Source organism: Globicephala melas, chromosome 13 (assembly GCF_963455315.2).
Source record: "Globicephala melas chromosome 13, mGloMel1.2, whole genome shotgun sequence".
Classification (NCBI taxonomy): domain Eukaryota; kingdom Metazoa; phylum Chordata; class Mammalia; order Artiodactyla; family Delphinidae; genus Globicephala; species Globicephala melas.
Genome location: NC_083326.1, coordinates 88,343,595 through 88,357,658, shown reverse-complemented (window position 1 = coordinate 88,357,658; position 14,064 = coordinate 88,343,595). Strand labels below are relative to the sequence as shown.

Genomic DNA, 14,064 nt, shown 5'->3' with positions numbered 1-14,064 from the left:
ATATTTGTGTATCCCTCCCTCCAGTCTTACTGACCTAGTTGCAAGTGTCATGGTGATTCAGAACACACTCTCTGAGGCTCAGGTCCCTTGTTTATAAACAGTGAACGCTCCATTCAGAAGTGAGAACACAGTAAAAACTCTCTGAACCATGTTTTTTAGCTTGGGAAAACCATTTGTGAGCCCAGAGGCGAGATTAAAGCTGCAGTGAGATTCTAATTCTATGACATGAGCAGGAAGCATTGAAGCAAAAATAAAATATAAATCTTTAAATAAGATTAAGCACATTAGAACTAATAAAATAGAGGTACCAGAGGCAAATAATAAATAAACCCTAATCCTTACAGGAGAGGATGTTCTAGGAAATGTGGGTTTCGGCTCCGAGCCCTGGAGCGCAAGATAACGAGACAATAGGTAAGGCTGTGCGATAGATTAGCTAAGTGTGGTTGCGAGGGAAGCTCTGTCTGGTGCCCAACACGCTTTAGTCTATTATCAAAACTACTTTGGGACTTCCCTGGTGGTCCAGTGCTTAAGACTCCGCGCTCCGAATGCAGGGGGCCCGGGTTCGATCCCTGGCTGGGGAACTAAGATCCTGAATGTGCCTGGTGTGGCCTAAAAGCAAAGCTGCTTTTCCTGTTGCACACAAAGGTTTGCAGCCGTCACAGACAAACCCCACAGCTCAGGGACCAAAAAGAACAATCCGTTTGTCACCCATGCCTGGTGACGATCATGGACTGACAGGGCTGCTCTGCTCACCACAGTTGCCCCAGGACCCAGGCTGCTGCAGTCAGTCACCATGTCAGAGTGGGGAGGAGCTCCACAAGGACGTCAGATGCCCTGGGATAGAAGTGAGCATGACCTCCATCCAGCAATCCCATTACTCCAGGTGGGTGAGACGAGCTCTCTAATGGGGCTCCACCCTGTGCCGTGGAGGCTCAAAGGAAGGAGCATCACGGGCAGACTGGGGTCTGGGAGGGCTTCCCAGGGGCTCAGGAGAGGCGGCCTCGCCCATGAAGAGGAGGGCGTGAAAGGCTGAGCCTCAGACGTTTCTGGAGGCGGGTGGGGGTCTGAGCGCCGTGTGGGTCTCAACCTTTGCCTCTGGCGGTTCCTGTTCTTTAACTGCGGATGTGAATTCTCCCCAGCAGCACTGAGAGCAGACCGCAGAGCAGCCCGTCTGGGCGCTGTCTCCACCTAAGGACAGGCCGCCACCACGGGAGTGTGCGCACCTCATCTGGACACACGGGCTGTTGTAGCCCCACCTTAGACCTTACTTCTGGGAGCCGTTCCCGCCAGAGTCTCTCATCTTTCCCAGCGATGGCTAAGCCGTGGGCAGAGGACATAACCCTTCCTGCTGTGCAGTGTTCCCTGGTCTCTTCTCTTCAAAGTGTGACTGACAAATCAGTACACGATAGAGGGCGGACACTTTTGACCCAGTAATCCAACTTCCAGGATTTATCCACGATAGCTGATGTCTGCAAAGGTCTACCTACAGATATTTCATAATGGCAATGATACCCCTTACAGACTTATAATGGCAAAAATATCCCAAGAATCCAACAACCTGGAGTTGATTAAATACAAGAACACGGGCATCCATAAGGTAAGACAGCAGAGGCATCACCGCCACCAGAGGCATCACCATCACCACCACCAGCAGAGGCATCACCACCACCAGAGCCCCCTGGGAGAGCCTGGGGGTCGAGGTACTTTTAAAGTCTCTTCAGGGGACTCCATTAGCCAGAAGACAATTCCTGCTGGAGAAGAATGACTGATGCCACTAAAAATGATTACACTCTATTCATGCATTTAATTGTTAAGAAAGAAACAGTTACAATAAAGTGTGTGCGATCAGAACCCATTTTCACGAAGATAGATACACACTCAGGCGTGCGTGTACACACTCAAACTCACATACACACACCTGAAAAGCCACAGAATATTTATCACTGTTCTCTCACTGTTGATTCTTTTCCTGCCTTTTGCTCATCAACAATTAACACATTTTCTACAATAATTATGCATTTTTGCAGTAAAAAAGGTTAACATTTTTTAAATGCTTCTTACCATCCAAACAGAGTTGTTAGCACTTGGATGCTGGCGGATGGATATACAAGATGATGATACCACGGAACGAACGAACAATTTTAGCACTGCTTACAGCGATGGAAATTGATGTGAACTGGAAATTAATTTAAATACATTTGTGTACCTGGAGTCTACTATTCACTGGCTAATTTTTCCCCATCATCCCTAATCTTGAAAATTCTTGCTCCAGAAACTGCTCTTTAAAAATTCATAAATGCACATTTAAATAAATAGATGAGCTCCCTAAAACTTGATTCGTTGTTCCAAAAAAAATGGTGTGGAGACGCTTCACACACAAAGGAGCAGAAATCGTTCAGCCGGCGCGGAAGACTGCACAAGTGCGCGTGGGAGGTCTGGGGATTCATCACGGGAGCCAGGGAAGCCCAGGCTGCGTCCGTGAGGGGCAGTGGGATAGCGAGAGATGGCGCTGAGGACTGTGGGCCCCCAGCGCAAGGTCGCGGTCACAGCGCCTGCGGCCCCGCCCTCCCATCCAGGCCCCGCACCTTCCCCAGCATTGTTTTCAGTGAGTCTGTGCAGGAACCCCAGGGAGGACGGGCGGGGCTGGAGGGAGAGAGACCCTGTGAGTCCAGGCAGACCCACGGTCGGGAAGGGTGTTGAGCGTCGTCAGGTGTGAGTGACGTAATCGGGGCTCCTGGGCTGCAGCCCCTGATTTCTAACCAACCTTCGGAAGACAGAAGGGGAGCCACTCTGAAGACCCAGCAAATGGCTCAGAAAACCTGCTTCGAGGATTAAGAAAAGCATGAAACTGTTAACTCGTCCTCTGGACCCTTCCTGGGCCTCTGATATCACAACGATGCCCCAGCTTCCTGCTGTGGAAGGAAGGTTGCAGGGGAGGGGAGGGGACGTGTTTCCTCTACGACCCACATCACTGCAGAGGCCCTGCTCCCCCCGGGCCCATCACATGCAAATCCTCTCTGCTGACCGCTCTTCTGCAGCAGCTGCTGTTGTGGGCAGAGCTGGACAGGAGCTGCCCTGCATGGGGCAGGTGAGAGCACCCAGGCCGAGACCCATGAGGCAGATGAGTTCTAGGCCCCAGGGGTGGTCAGGGAGCTGCAGCCTGGCATCCCCTGAGATGTGGGGAATGCAGAATCCCAGGCCCCCGCCCTGGCCCAGGAATCAGCATATCTGCAGTGCAAGCAGTCCCAGGGGACTCATGAGCACGTTGTTCTCTGAGGAGCCGGAGGGCAGCTGCTCTGTCCAGTCAGCACAGCACAGGGGGCAGAAATGCATCCATTGTGGCTGCATCGGGTGGGGCAAGTCTGCTGTGAGCGGCTGCAGACCTCAGTCCACAGGAGCTCACGTGAGACAAGCTACTCTCTCGCACAAAACCCAAGTGTGGAGAAGTGTGGTCCAGGGCTGGCATCATCATTCACAGTCATAAGGGAAGATCGCTCCTCTCTCTTGCTTCTAGGAACTCCTCGATATTGGACTCTTCCTCATGTTCCAAAATGGCTGCTTGAGCTCCAGCCCCCACATCTACATTCCAGCTGCCTGAGACAGGCAGGTCACCGTCCTTATCTGACTCTACTCTCTCGAACTTCTCTAGTTACCTCCAAGCTTGGGGACAAGCTTCACACAGAGCCACGGCAGCCACAGCCTGTGTCCTGGGAGGAGTGCTGGGCAAGTCAGAGAGATCCTCCCACCAGGGCCAGGTGTGAGCATTCTGTGTGCCCCAATGCTCCCCACCCCACGTGGAAAGAGTCTGTGCAGCGTCCACCTACAGGACCCAGCAGGGAGAGAAGGGAGAAAGTCAGTACACTTAGTGAAGAAAAATCTCTCAAAACTCGGGAAATCTGTAAAACCAGAGACAGAAACTGGGGCCAGGACTGTTTGCTGTTTAACTGACAAACACAGCTTGAAGCAGAGGAGGTTCCCGAGTAGCCATTTCTGTGAACAAGCTACACAGGACGCAGCAGTCAGGCCATTAGAGCATTCATCTGGACAGACGCGCCATCAGGTCCATTACTCTTCTTGATTAAATCTCCTCCAGGGATGCCTGTCGGAGGTGAAGCGATAGTCCCACATGGGCTTGGGGAGATGCCAAGGCAGCATCTGGGTGTCCCCCCCGGATCGCAACCTCCCTCAGCCCCAGGCAAGAAGCACACAAGGCCCTTCCTGCTGCTCGCGGACATCCGGGGGCCCAGCTGTGAGCAACAGGGAGCTCTGCTGGCTTCTCTCCCAGCTGCACCTCCAGGGCCGTCCACAAAGCTGCTCTGTCCACAACCAGGGGTCCCAGCTGTCTCCATCCTCCCCACAGCTATCCTTGGGGGGTAGCTGTGGCCTGGCTCCCCCATGTCACGCCGTGGTGCCACACTTCCTGAGCAGATACCGGTGTTCCCTCCCACATCATGGCTGAGGTGCCTCCCCGGGAAGGAGAATGGGACCATGAAGGCCATTTTAGACCAGTCAGGGTTTGCCCCTGCACTGGTGTTGGGTCACCCTTCCCTGAGTCATCCAGGAGATTCAGTGTTCTCTCAACAAGGAACAAGGTGGGGTCTTGGACGGAGACCCCGTGTCTACTGCCCCTGCTCCCCTCTGCTGTTCGGAGAACGGAATTAGAGCTACTGCAACTTCAGGTTTTCCTTGTTTTACGGAATAAAACCTCCGACAGAAGTGGAAGGGACTCAAAATTCACACTGACATGAAGAAATCGACCCCTTCTGTTTCAGATTCCATCCTGCCAGGGCGGCAACTTAACCTTGGATGATTTGGGGATTCCGCACCCCCTTTCCACCTTTTCTCCAGAGATGAGTCCATGTCCGGGGATATATGTAGCACCAAAGTATCCAGGAGGGAGGATCAGAGCCCTGGGAACTGCACCTGAGAACCTGCCCACTGGCTTCTCCCTCCTCCGTCTTCTGAGTCTAAAGAGGTCAAGGGACTGGAGGGGAGAAAGTACTTTCATTGTAGCCACAGCGCACCTCCGTGAAGCGACAGGAGAGAGCTGGCAGCCATAGCTCGCTCCCATCCTATTATCAACAGCTGCCCTGCTTTGCCCGGGATGTGCTTTATCAAAGCCGTGTTCCATCTGGGGGAAGGGCATTCCTGACTTCCCAGCCCCCTCTGGGCTCCCTGTCTCCCCAAAGAGGGGGAAAATGCTTTATCACTAGAGAAACACTTCTGAGGGTCACCACCCTAGACACAGGCCCACTAAAAGATGCAGATTTACCATAATGTTACAGAACACTTCTCCTACCACACATGTTAACACCACAGCAGAAAAGGAGTATTAACAGATTAGGCTGAAGGGGCTGCAAGCTGCGGACTCTGTGAGGAGTACAGTCCACAGGGAAAGCCCAAAGTCAAGGGTAGAGAAGGAAGAACAGGAAGTTGGAGCCTCCGGCACCTACAGCTGCAGCGAACAGTCTACAGAGCCCAGCTCCTGGTCAGACGAACGTAAATCCTCACACTAAAGTCCTAGTTACCTCAGTTTCTAACACCCAATGCAGATATGTTTAGCTTTCAATAACGAAAAAAATTGTAAGGGATACCAAAAGGCAAAGAAAACAAAACAAAAACCAAGCATCGTAGTATATTTAGGTTACGCCATAATGACTTGATACAATCATCACAGTAAGTCTAGTTGACATCCATCGCCATACATGATGGGATGGACGGCACAGCTACAGAAGTGTTTTCTTCTCGTGCTGAGAACTTCTAAGATCTTCTCTCTTCGCAACTTTCAAATAGGCAAGACAGTGTTATCAACTGTAGTTGCCACGTTGTACATTATAGCCCCAGGACTTATTTTATAACTAGAAGTTTGTACCTTTTGATCCCCTTCATCCATCTTGCCCACCACCCAACCCCCCACCTCTGTCACCACTAACCCACTCCCTGTTTCAACAGAGAACACCCTAGTGGTTACCAGTGGAGGGGGAAGCAATGCAGCAGAGGGGGAGGTACAAACTATTGGGTGTGAGACAGACTCAAGGGTGTGCTGCACACCATGGGGAATAGAGCCAATATTTTGCACTAACTATATATGGAGTATAAACTTTAAAAAAATTATTTTTTAGTTTCGTAAGCATTTCTTTTCTTTCTCTTTTTATTGGAGTAGAGTTGATTTACGATGTTGTGTTAGTTTCTGCTGTACAGCAAAGTGAATCACTTATACATATACATAGATCCACTCTTTTTAAGATTCTTTTCCCATATAGGCCATTACAGAGTGTCGGGCAGAGTTCCCTGTGCTGTGCAGTAGGTCCTTATCTATTTTATATATAATAGTGTGTATATGTCAACCCCAATCTCCCAGTTTATCCTCCCCCCTCCCCACCTTTTCCCCTGTGGTAACCGTTAAGCGTGTTTTCTACATCTGTGACTCTATTTTCATGGAATCTAAGGTAATCGTACAAATGAACTTCTTTACAAAACAGGAATAGAGTCACAGAGGTCAACATTTTTTAAAGACTTTAAAAAATAATAAACCAGATTTAAAGACTTAGTATAGAAAAAAGAATGTAAAATAGCTCATTAAGTTTTAATGTTACGTGTTGAAATATTTTTGACACATTAGCTTAAATAAAATATAGTTAAATTTTTTTAAAAAAAGAAGCACCAGTATTCTGTCCAGTACATTAACCTGGGGAGACACAGGGCTGCACAAATGCCACTACCTGCCCCACCCAGGGAGGCTCCTGAGAGGCCAGGGCATTGCCCATCACAGTGTCCCGAGAGCTGGAATGTGCTGGGCACAGAGAAAGCACTGAATAAATGTCTGCTGAGTGAATCCCAGGGCTGGATTTTACCCACGTGAGTTTCTCTTCAGATGTTTGTCGTGAGATCCGCTGTCCTGCTCACCTCCCACTAGCAAAAGACGCTAAAGACCACACTTTAAGGACACTAAGATTTTATTTCATAAAAATCACAACATATTTTCACTATGGAGTGGCATTCATCGTCTTTCCTGTGCAATAAACTAAACACACTCTTGCCTCCAACTGCTTCTCTGTGGCCACATTATGTGTAGATAATAAAACACTGCAGAAGCCAAGTATGTCGCCTATACATAAGTGCACTGCTTTCGTTCTTGAGAAACAGGGAGTTCGCGCATTACTTCTGATAGATTATATGTAGGGTGAATATGCAGAGAGTTAAAAAACAACAAAACCAAGAATTCCATCTAAAATAAAAACAGTTCCTTACTTGATTTGCTTCACCAGAAACTAAATAAGAAAAAAGAATCCAAGTGTCAATCTTAGGAATACAGTGTTCTCACTTCTCGGTGCTCTTGGGCCTGACAAGGATCTAACGCCAAGTTACAAGCGATCTGGTTTCTGGAATCATGAAGAGAGCCTGGAGCAGACCTGGGCGCACTTTTCGCCAGACACGGGGTCTCTGCCTCCATCTGCCAGGTTCACCCCTATGGCACACCCATGGAGACTGCCCATGGCATTGTCACAACGTGACATCTGGGACCCACCCGGACGGAAGGACAGAGGTTAACCCTGCGTCAACACGCCGCTCGGTGTCCCACCCCCCTCCCGGTCCCCCCGCCCGCCACCGGGGGAGATGCCTGAAGATGGTGTCACACTCATCATCATCAGGGCGTGAGTTACTTCACGAAGGTGCCGGAGGAAGATGGAAAAGGTCTGCAAGGCGATGAAAATCTCACTCGGAAACAAAGCAGACGTGTTGGGAGAGGCGGGGCGACGCGGTGGGGAGGCCTTTAATGCTGTCGCCGTCACAGTTTCCAGGGAAGATTTTCCAGTACCGAAAACAGGTTGGAATTCCGTACCCACACATCTCACAAGCACTCTCGGCGCCGTCATCACAGGGTGACCTTTCACAGCCTGTTTCCCAGCTTTTCTCGATGGCGTTTCGGTTCACGTCTATGATCGAACCCTAGCGTTCCACGGGGTCCCGCCCACACACGGAGCCCTAAGGATCATCCCATTTCCTAGGGGGCTGAGTCCGGGTCCATAAATTAACATCAACTCAGAAGCTACAGCTATTGCCACCCTTCCCACCCCGGGTCGGTCAGGGCCAGGGTCCTCCCCCGGAGCAGCCCGCCGAGTGGCTCTGTGCATCAAGGTCTGCCCCTGTGGCGACATGAAATCACGTACTGCGCTCCCCTCCGCTGTGATCCGCTCGCTAGAAACACGGAAAAGCATTTATAAGTGATGAGGAAGAAACTCTCTGCGGGACGTTATGCCTTGGGAGACGGTGGCTCTGATGGGCCACCGTGGTGAACACACAGGAGGCTCAGGTGCCAGGAAAGGGGGCGATCTGAAGGCTGACTTGGAGTCGGAAGAGCCAGCACTCACGAGGGAGGGGGGAGAAGCTGTCGGAGCAGAACCCCCCCCACCCAGGCTCTCCGCCTACGCACGGCCCCGGCGCACAGACGGGCGGGGCACCTGGGCGTCAGCAGGTGCCTGGCATCGGGGCCCTGCTTTGGGTGGAGTCAGCAGGTGGAAAACATCCTTGGGCACTTCCCCACGCGCCCCCAGGGGCCTCCGCCCAACCTCCCCTGCGGGACCCCACCTCTCTGGTCCCAAGTCCCCATCGTGGCGCCCGCCGAGGCTAAACTTCCCTCCTGGCGCCATGGGCCTCCTGAGCGCACAGTGTGGAGGGTCTGGGGCTCTGCGCACTTGCAGTGACAAAGGGGAGGGACCGCTGTGTGCTCCGGGGGGCCCGTCCGTCGCCGTGTATCAGGCTGCGGGCTCAGCGGTGGGCTCTGTCACAGGGGCGGGTCGCAGGAGAGGATGCTGTCACGGGAGGCGGAGGGGAGGGCCGTGACCCCCAGGTCCAGAGAGCGACGAGGAAAGGGTCCCAGTTGCAAAGGCAGAGCGATGCTTGCGTGTGGTCTGCAGCGGGTCCGGGGGTTCTGAGCGGCAGGCTGCCGGGTCCACGGCCTCTCTGCTCACACGGCGGACAGGTCCACGCGGTGCCCGGAGTGGCTGCTCTTGTCCCAAGGGGTGAGCTTGGTGGAGCCTGTACCAGGCCGGGTCCCGTTCATCTGCGGACCACACAGGATGGAGAAATGCAGATTGCTCTGAGACGAGAAACCCAAGCCCCACAGGAGTGCTGAGAGCAAAGCCCTGTGCCAGAAAGTTGCCTGGGGATCCTCCTGGGGGCGGCCCCACCGCTCCCCAGAAAAATGAGGACCCAGAGGGCGCAGTTCTCTCCACCTCCTCTGCACAGGTTCCCCGGCCTCACGGCTCCCAGGTTCTGGGGTGCACTCACCCAGGCAGTCATTCATTCATCAATCTGTCGTTCACTCATTCACTCATCCACGCTTCTATTCATCCGTTTATTCACTTATTCCTTCGACACTGATTTATCAAGCAGGCTGGGCACCGGGGCCTGTTCTAGGCTATGGGGTCACACCAGTGAACAAAGGCGACCAGACCCTCGCCCCCGGGGAGCTCGCGCTCCAATGGGGGAGGCAGACAACGGCCATGAAACAAATGAATAAACCAAACAACCGCCAGGGGTCGCAGGCACAGGACGCTGGGGTGCGGTGGGAGCCCCTTTGTTCAGTGCCGTCCAGGAGGGACTTCCTGAGGATGGGACCCCTGAGCGAGGGCCTAGCTGACAGGTGGGAGGCTGCAGTGCAGTGAGAACCCAGGATATCGCCTGCTCCAGGCTGCCCGGGGGCCCTGCCTGGGGGTCTGCGGGGCGGGGGGATGAGGGACCACTTCCCACAGGAGGAAGGTGAACCAAGCCCAGCGCCGGGAGGTGAGCGGCTTGTTCAGACCCCTGACCATCCAGACCCAATTTCTCAGGCACCTGTAGGGGGAGGAGACCTGATGTAGAGGCCGGGCTGTGTCCAGCGACTTTTGTGCCTCTTATAGGACACCCTCAGCATGTCCAGTGTCTGCCCCCCCGTCAATTGATCCTTCCATCCCACTAAGTCAACATAAGAAGTACTGGCCCTGGGAAACGGGGCAGGAGAGAGGGCCAGGTGATTTCGTGAGGAGGGGGACCCTGCTGTGGGTGTGACATCAGCTCGCGCCGCCTGCAGGCCTATGTCAGGTGTGAAAAGCCCAGCCCCCGAGCCGAGCCTCCGTCACGACCTGGGCAGCCGTCCGCCGACACTGATGGTGCAGACGACGGAGCTCGGGGAAGGAGTGAGCGGAGGGCCCGGGGCTCGGGCTGCAAGAGACGCAGCCTCAGGGCCACGTGGTCCTCTGTAAGGCAGAGGCTGCGCGCAGCTCAGTGAAGCTGGAAGGCAAGTCCCGGCGGACGAGGACCGAGAACAAGAGGCCTGGGTCAGGGTGGGCTGAGGACGGAAGGCACCCCGAGCAGGGTCGGCCAGCGCAGGAGGGGCGTACACGAGACACCACACGCACTCACGATGTCCGAGTTGAAGGGCTTCACGTTGGCCTGGCGGGTGGAGCTGCTCGTGAGGGACCAGACCTTGGTTTTATGCTTGAAAGCAGCTCTCACCTTCAAAGGCAGAACGGAAGGCTCATTAGAAGAAATTTCAGAAGTTGCAAAAGCAACAAGAGGTCATTCTAAAAGGTCCCGAGGAATTTGTGCTGCAGGGTGAGGACAGGACTCGGAGGCATCAGATCCGAACAGTCAGTGGTTCCGGAGTTGCGCTACGGACGTGCCACTGGTTCGTGTGACAGATACGGGCTGTGTCCCCGCGCCGTTCCCAGCCCTGCACGGGGAGAAAGCTGGACCTGGCCTGCCCTTTGCCGACCTCACAGTGCTGGGTGGGGAGACGGGACACACTCGACGGTGAACAGCCTGGGGGCCGAGCGTGTGACCGGCACGGAAACCACACAAGGCAGTAAATGACGAAGCGCACGCGTGGGGCGGGGCCGCGTGTGCTGCTGAGGCTGCCGCCCCCTCCTGCCCCCTCTGCCACGTGGATCAGTCTCAGGCCCTGCTTGGGCTGCTACCTGGTCTTTGCAAACACGTGACCTCTCCTCCGCTGGCCGCCAACGTCCTGGGCGACTCACCCTGCCTGCCCCTCCCCCATCTCCTCCCTCCCCGCCTGACCTATCCTCGTGCAAATGGATGGGCTCTCCCGGCAAAGCACAGAGGCGGGTGGTGCTTCTGCCCTGTTCTCAGTCACCGTTCCAGAGGCATTTCCCCAGGACCACAGCCTGGAAGGGACTCAAATGCCCAGGAACACGATGCCACCCCCACAATTTACAGGTAAAGCTTCTCCCACGGACTATGGGTCCCGAGCGACAGGATCTAGGGCACCTTCCACCATCCCCACGGCCAAGTGCACAGCAGGTGCAATGCCCCAGACTGCACCAAGAGGAACGGGCCCACGCCAGGTACCCCAGTGCCCTTGGAGGCCACATCATGAAAGCCCCCTCTCTAAGCCCTGCAGTCAGGAGTCCTCCTTACACCCCAGGCCAGCTCCCTGAATGCCTCTGGGAGGATCTGCTGGGAGCACATCTGCATCTCACTCTCCCTAATACGCCAGATGCCAAGCAAGGTCCTGAGTCTGCAGCTCAGCTGTTCCACCCTGTCACCACCTCCCCTGGTCCTCCACACAGCCAGCAGTGCCCGTGTGGCATCAGTGAAGGAGGATGTGGGCATGTTGCTTAGCAACCGGGATGAGGGACGGAAAGCAGCCTCCCTGCACACAACCTGTCACCAACACCAAGGCTTATTCAGGGTTACATTCCCGGATGCCAGCCTGATGCGGCAACACTGTTCCTGCTCTCTGTGCCCTTTCAGAAATGAAAAACCAGCTTCATACTGTCACGAAGTGGAGCAGACATACCTCTGAATTCAGGAGACAATGAAAAAGGAAGATGAAAAATCCCTGGGGAGGAAGGGGAGGAAAACACAGAATTAGAGCCACTTGCATTTTGTCACAAACACTTTCTGAGGGTTCTTTCCAATGCCACCTATGGGCTCTGCGAGTGGCATTGGCACGGCTTGGTGTTGGGGAGCATGTGGGAGTGCGCTGTGATGCTGGACCCTACGGTCTGGAGTCCGTAAGCGTGGAAGGGCATCCTGTGATCTAACCTAAACGCAGGCAGCCGCCATGGCCAAGATACAAAGACAGGTGGACGCCCAGACAGGCTTAACCTCAGAGAGGAGCAAACACGCTGGGGCGGATGAATGGGAGGGCACGAGCGCGTCACCTAGCGCGAGCCCTGGTGTCCTCACCTGCACACTGAGGATGACGGTCACAGTGAGAACAGACACAGGCTGAGGATATCTGCAGACGTCTAGAGACTCTGCCCCTGTGTCCGCACCAGACGAACACTTCACGTGAGTCATCTCACTTAGTGCTAACAGGCAGCCCTCGCAAAGTGGTCCTGTCGTTGTTCCCACGTTCCGGAAGGGGAAACTTTATGGGACACAGAGGATAAGTGAGGATCCCAGGACCTGGGGTGTGTGGGGCTGCGGCCAGGACAGCCGACCCCCTCTCGTTATAAACAGCCAGAAGGAAGCTAGGCATGGGGGCTTCTTACAGATTAGAAGCCTGACACCGTCACCGGCTGTGAAGCCCCAGAAGCAGCAAGGACACCATGGTGAGGGCCGGGGTGGACTGAGTCTTCGGCTCGGTGGCGTAGGCCGTGTGTGGCCACGGGCGCCCACCTCCACCCTTCCTCTGGGGGCTTGTGGCTCTGGGGACTCAGACTCTGGGCTCCCAAGTCTCTGGTTTCCAGGCTGTGACCCTTGCTGTCCTTCCATGCAGAGAGCAGATGAGAACTCAGAACCCAAGGTATCCCCATCACCACCTCTCCACACCTGGCTCCCTTGCAGGAGCTGCCCACGTGCTGACAGTCTTCCTTTCAGGCCTGGGTGCCCCTCCACAGACACTGTCCAGGAGGACGAGGCAGCCCTGCTGTGAATGGGGTCCTGCATAGCCCATCTGCTCAGAGACCCTGGTGCACGCCCCATCCACGCCTGTGTCCTCAGGCCTTGGGGACCCTCTACGCTAGGGGTCCACGAGGTGCGTGCGTGTAGAGGGGACAGAGCACAGGGTCTCCCTCCTGCCTCAGAGGCACCCTGCTCCGCACGTCCACTCACAAAGCCGGTAGTCCCATCGGGCCCTCACCTGTAAGGAGTTGAGTACGGCGAACATGTACTGAAAGACCACAGCCTGGTTGTTGACGGCGAGCACGCCAAAGACCCACGAGGTGCCCAGGATGGGCAGCAGCACGGCCACAGCTTTCGCTGTCAACCTGCAGGAGGAACAGGGAGGGTGGGCAGGCAGGGCGGGTCCAGACGCCACGCTTCCAGCGGGAGCAGAAAAGGCCCTGCTGCGAGTGAGACCCGGTTCCTCCCTGCAGGAGGCCTTGGGTCAGGAGCTGACTAGCCGGACGCACAAGACAGGGTCCCTGCAAGGCCAGCTCTGGGCCAAGCAGACAGCTCTGCTTCCGCTGGACTGCAGCTGGCACCGGGCTTCCGGGAGCCGGCGCATCCTCTGGGCAAACTCAGGCTGACCACCCCAGTCCAGCTGGTGGTGATGCTGAGGGAAACGCTGATGCCAGGTGCCCATGGAGCAGAGCACAGCCGAGGAGTCCAGGGGTAGGAGACACACCCAGCGCCGGGGCACCTGCAGCGTCAGCCTTGAGGCTCTCCCGTGGAATGTGAGTTCCGAGAGAAGAAGGATCTGGGTCCCCCAGTGTCCGCAGAGCCCAGAACAGAGCTGGTGTGGAGGCAATGCCCCAGGGGCTGTCTGAGTCCTGGCTGCCTCTGATACGTGCTGCAAATCATCGTACGCTAACTGGGGCCCGGCCTACCCTGACTCAGACAGCTCAGTTCTCCACAGGGCGGTTTCTGCACGTAAGCATGAGAGGGAAGTCCAGAGACGGACGGGTGCCACGCTGCCCAGCTAAGCAACCTCCAAGGCCCTCGTCCCTTGGCGCTGCAACCCGCACGGTCTCCCTCACTAGACGGTGAGTCCTCTGAAGGCTGGGCTCTGCATCTCTGCAGCCCCAAAGCCAGCACAGCACCAGGACCAGCGGGCAAGATGAGGAAGAGGCCACGGAATGGATGAAGGACGAGTCAACAGCACCGCTCAGGGAT

At 55.1% G+C, this 14,064-nt stretch overlaps 1 protein-coding gene across 2 annotated transcripts in view; it reads right to left on the bottom strand.

The window, feature by feature from the left end:
* Window positions 1-6,938: 6,938 nt before the first annotated feature.
* Window positions 6,939-14,064, bottom strand: part of ADGRD1 (adhesion G protein-coupled receptor D1) — a 161,306-nt gene continuing 154,180 nt past the window's right edge. Inside the window, exons 23-26 of one of the 2 annotated variants that reach the window (XM_030859944.2) lie at window positions 13,091-13,217; window positions 11,801-11,842; window positions 10,405-10,497; window positions 6,939-9,064 (exon numbers count right to left, since the gene is read on the bottom strand). In XM_030859944.2, the coding sequence (XP_030715804.2) occupies window positions 8,969-9,064; window positions 10,405-10,497; window positions 11,801-11,842; window positions 13,091-13,217 (358 nt within the window). In that variant the 3' untranslated portion in view covers window positions 6,939-8,968. Of the gene's footprint in view, window positions 9,065-10,404; window positions 10,498-11,800; window positions 11,843-13,090; window positions 13,218-14,064 lie in introns of those variants that run through there. The other variant, XR_009566367.1, reaches the window with a different exon arrangement.